The 4828-nt window shown below is 52.0% G+C and overlaps 1 protein-coding gene across 1 annotated transcript; it reads right to left on the bottom strand.

Annotated features, from left to right (window-relative positions):
* Window positions 1–2771: 2771 nt before the first annotated feature.
* Window positions 2772–4392, bottom strand: CALML4 (calmodulin like 4). Its single transcript, XM_042824745.1, has 3 exons — window positions 4203–4392; window positions 3615–3803; window positions 2772–3063 (listed from the first exon to the last, which is right to left on the bottom strand). The coding sequence occupies exons 1-3, from the start codon at window positions 4267–4269 to the stop codon at window positions 2966–2968; spliced, it is 354 nt and encodes a 117-aa protein (XP_042680679.1). The 5' UTR covers window positions 4270–4392; the 3' UTR covers window positions 2772–2965.
* Between the last annotated feature and the right edge of the window lie 436 nt (window positions 4393–4828).

Genomic DNA, 4828 nt, shown 5'->3' with positions numbered 1-4828 from the left:
AAAAAAAAAAAGAAAAATGACAAAAAAAAAAGAAGAAAAACACGTTAATCCAAGTAGCATTAGGTATTGCTGTATGATCAGTTGTATGGTTCTTTGAAAGGTTCACATGATTATGTGGCATCAAAATTGTTTTTAGTGTTTTTACAGCATCCCTCTGCCACTAAATAGTTGACTTGAATTTTGAAAACAAACGTTTGTGTTTATATGTATATGTGTGTGTATATATGTATTTATAGATCCGTGTGTGTGAGTTAAAAGTGAGTTAAATAGTTTTTCCCATGCATGTGTATTTCATACATATCTGGCTGATATATATATATATATTTCACCATACACCAATTTTATAATTTATTAAATGTCAGTTAAAAAAAAAATAAAATAAAAGGATAGAAAATGGGAAATACTTATTTTTTAAACTCAGTCTGATTTCGAAGTGATTAAACCCCCATGAGGAATATGTCTGGTGCATTTTAGCCGTGCGTGCTGCCCCGTGCCGCAGAGCAGCCGCGTCCCGTCCGCGCCTCTTGTAAAGCAGAGCAGCCAGAGACGTTGGCAGAGCGCAGCGAGGCGATGTCCCACTGACTGAGCAGTGTGCTGAAGAGGAGCAGAGGAGCAGCCTGCGTCCGTTTGCACCACGGTATTGAAATCTTTCTTGTTCTTGTGGCAAGCGTGGTAAGACAGGATGCGGCACCTCGCTGCCCGCGCTTGGAGAGTGAGGCGGCCTGGTGATGTCTTGCACTCCTCCTGCGTGGCCCCGGAGGGAAGGAAGGCTGCTCGGTTTGCTGCCGCCGTCTCCGACCTCGTTGCTCTGCAAAGAAGGGAGAGAAACGTTCCCGAAACTCTTTGCGGTGTGAATCCCGTATGCTTTGAGTGTTCGTGTCTCACGCTGGGCTGTGCTGTATAGTCGATCATCTCTGTGCCTCTGACCACAGCTAACGTGACTTGGTAGAAGTCTCAGTCTGAGTTCTCAAAGTTCCCTGCAAACGGAGCTCCGATCCGCGCCGTCACGTGGCTGAGAAGAGCTGCAAAGCGCTGCCTGCTGATGCTGGGTGGCCACGCTCTGTGGTTCACGTCCCCGAGCTCCTGCAGGGGAGGGCTGGGGGTGGGAGCCCTGCGTGGGGTCAGGGTGCGCGCACAGCGTGGGCCGGACGTGGCTTTGGGTGCTGGTGGGCATCAGTGCTGCGTTGGAAGGGAATAAACCACAGCTTGGAACTGCAGTGTGCACAGGTTGCATTGAGAGCGTTGTGCTGCCGCCATCAGCGCTGCAGTCGTGGCTCCAGGCCGACCCGCTGCCCCCCATGCAGGGTGCCTGAGGGGCGGCTGTGGGGCGGCCCCCATACGCAGCGCTGTGGGGAGAGCAGTGGGATGGGAATTCCTCCCTGCGGGTTCACATTTCAGGGTTTGAAGCACATTTTAAATATATTCAGAAAGGGTTTTGTTTTGTCAGTGTAACTGTTTTGGGTTTTTTTCCTTTTTTTTAACAGAGCTTAGATTTCTAACAAGGGAAAATTGCTGGTGGTCCCCCAAAGTGCTGCTGTTAATTGTTTTAATTAACAAAGGGAAAAAAAATGTATATAAGCAGAATATTAAAATGACCATTAACTCAGATCTGTCATTCATTGCCTTAAAACTTTCTCATAGTTTCCATACGGCATGCCAAACCAGTACATGGCTTTTAAAGATGTATAGTAGACCAATGTCAGTTTGTATAAAAGTACCAAGTGAAAATATTTATTATATGCATTGGAAAAAAAAAAAACAAATGGTTTACCTATTGAATGTTACCTGTTTATGTAGAACTCTTTAGATGTAATAAAAAGCATTCGGCTACATTGTGTTTCCTACAGCCACACGCAGCAGGGGGGGGGCTGGGGGTCTTTGGTGGCCCAGGTCCCTGTGAGCAGGAATGCTTTGCTGCTGTAGCATGGGGTGATTCCTGCTGCTGCTTTGCAGCTGTGGCCGTGCTGCTGGGGTGCTGGAAGAGCCTGCTGGTGCTTTGCTTTCTAAGCAGTGCTGTGCTGCTGGAGTTCCTGCCTGACTTCACAGGTTGTGTGATGGCGTTGGAGCTGTGCTGCGTGCCTTTGAGAGCCTGAAGGCACTGCACTGACTTGCTGTGAGGGTTTCCCTGCTGGCTGTCTCACAGATGGAGCAGGGAGTGTTGGTTGCTGCAGAATGAATGAGAAGAGGGAGAGGCAGCAGGAGGCGGTGGGGGCGTGCACTGAGTCCAGCCCTGCTTGGGCTTCAGGGCTCTGCTGTGTGCTGCCATGCTGCAGGTGGGATGAACACTGACTGCCCTGCATCACCTCAGCTTTGAGCAGTCTAGAGATGCGTTTTTGCTTGGTGTTGTATTTTTTTTTTTGCTATTATGGAAAGCTGGATTTCCATAGCCTGTTTTCCCTGCCAGACGCCTGCAGGAATGTGTTCCAGCCCAGCCCAGTGCTCAGCAGCAGACCCAGGTGCTGCCTGAACGCAGGGGCAACTGAACAGCACAGAGCCGACCTGTGCGATGCTGCACCTGAGCAGAGTGCGACGCTGCAGGAGGGGGGAATGAGAACTGCCACACTTTGAGGCTGGCAGCATCCCCTGCAGCCAGCAGGCATTGCACCCAGCTGCACCCCTTCTATGTGCAGCACTGCTGTTGGCAGCATGTGGCCGGGAGCTCTGCTGCTGGGTCAGGCTGCGGGGCCTGGCAGTGTGAGCGCAGCAGGACGTGGCTGTAGGTTTGCTGTATGATAAGAAGGGGTGTGAAGCACGATGCTTTTGCCACGTGGGAACGTCACACCTCATTTATTTCAGTATCAGCTCGCATTTTGAGAGAGCGCTTCTCTGGGGTCCTGGGGAAGCGCAGCCAAGGCAGCCCCTGGGTTCCCAAAGGCAAATGATGATTCCTGAGTGCAGGTGGTGATGAGGAAAGATGGAGTGAAGAGAAGTTGCAGGTCCTGCTGCTCGCAAACCCCTCCTGCTGTCAGTAATCGACTGCGGGGAGGCAAATGGTGTGGGTGAACTCTTCGTATTTAATTGTGCCGTTTGGCCCGATTTTGGCTTCTTTCAGCAGGTCATCGACTGCAAGGAAACAGAAGGAAATACAAGGCTGTATTGGGTGTAGGTCAGTGGTACTGTGCTGCTTGAACAAAAAGGAACATGGGACGTGGGTTTGTGAGGTGGTCAGGCTCTGTTGGAGGTGCCGTCCAGTCTGCGGTTACTGGACCTGAGTATGGCTCTTGTGAGCAGGCTGAGCACTCAGCTCCTCCTCTCAAAGAGAACGTCCTGCTGGTGTAATTAATTCTTCAATTGAAAAGTAATGAACGATTCTCAGAACACTCAAGTAACGTGGGGAGGGGAGAAAGGGTCGGTTCTCACTGGGTCAGAGCGCATTGAGTTACAGCACAGCTGAGGTGGGATGGGGTCAGGTCAGCATCAGGTGCTTTTAACTGCTGTCCTTCTGCGTTGTTTGGACGAGTGGTGGTGGCCGTGGGTTGGCAGCAGCATGGTGAGCCCACGCTGATGGGTGTGTAATTAACAGCACGCTAATGAGGCTGTGAGAGCGCTCTGTGTGCATGCATGGGACAGGGGGACGGGGAAGAGAAGGAGTGGGAGGTCAGAAGCTGCCATACCCTCTTCCTCGGACAGTTTCTCCCCCAGTCGTGTCAGCTTTGCCCTCAGCTCAGCAGCAGAGATCAGCCCTCGCTTCTCCCGATCGATCATGGCCAGCGCCGTCAGGATCTCCTTCTCAGGCTCCTCCTGCTTCATCTGCCTGTACATGATGTTGAGGAAGGTGGAGAAGTCCAGCTCTGCATTGCGCTCTGGCAGAAGGGAGAGAAAAGCTCAGCTCTGGATTCTGGGGTAGTTCTACCACTTCCCACATCCCCCATCTTCCCTTCTTGGGGCTCCTTCTGGTTTTTGTCTGACAGGGGCAGCACTGCTGGTGGTTCCCACAGCCCACGTACAGCTGTTCTCTTTTGCCCAGCTCGGAACTCCCCCTCTATGTGCCAAGTCCTGGGGCGCACAGTGACACCCAGCCCCCTCCTCCTTTCCCATCATCTCCCAACTCCACAAAATCAACGTTTTAACCACAAAATACCCCCAGCCGTCTCCTGCTAGCATCAGCCAGCTTCGCTCCCTGTGCCCTCCCTCTCAGACCCATTTTGGGATGTGTGTTTGGGACTGGTGGGCTGATTTTGGGATGTGTGTTTGGGACTCACCGATCTTGTGCAGGTGCAGGTGCCGCTGTGCCTCAGCCGGCGTGGGGCTGACCCCCAGGCAGCGCATCACAGTCAGCAGGTCTGCAGCCCTGATCTTCCCTTTGTGGTTCTTGTCGTAGAGCGAAAAGCACTCCTTGAACTCTAATTAAAAGCCAAAAGTCTCTATGATGGCAAAGGAGGGGATCAGGTGGCTGTGTCGGGTATCTCCTTACCCTGTGGTGCAGGGAGGGGAGGACTGAAGTCGGGGATAGGGGTGGGGTTGGGGATCCTGGAGGATCTTTTCCAACACTGCTCTATGGCTCTGTGTCCAGGTAATGGCCTTAGGCTGTGTTTGGGTTGGATACAGAGGAACAGTTTCTTTTCCAAGAGAGAAGTAATGAATTGACACAGGCTGCCTTGGCAGCGGGGCTGGTCCCCATCCCTCGGGCTGTTCAGAACCACAGGGCTGCAGCACTGAGGGATGTGGGCATGGCTGGGGTGGATTGGGTTGGGGTTGGGGACCTTGGAGTCTTTTTCCAACCTCAGGGAATTTGTGATTCTGTTCTTAAAGTGCCAAAAGTAATTAAAAGTGCAGGCTTGCAAAGCAGGAAGGGATGGAGCATGGCACAAACCCCCCGAGGTCCCCC

The sequence above is a fragment of the Centrocercus urophasianus genome, unplaced genomic scaffold (assembly GCF_019232065.1).
Source record: "Centrocercus urophasianus isolate 14NV4802_14NV808 unplaced genomic scaffold, USGS_Curo_1.0 seq_23, whole genome shotgun sequence".
NCBI lineage: Eukaryota > Metazoa > Chordata > Aves > Galliformes > Phasianidae > Centrocercus > Centrocercus urophasianus.
The sequence above is the reverse complement of the archived record's forward strand: the minus strand, read 5'-3'. Positions and strand labels throughout refer to the sequence as shown.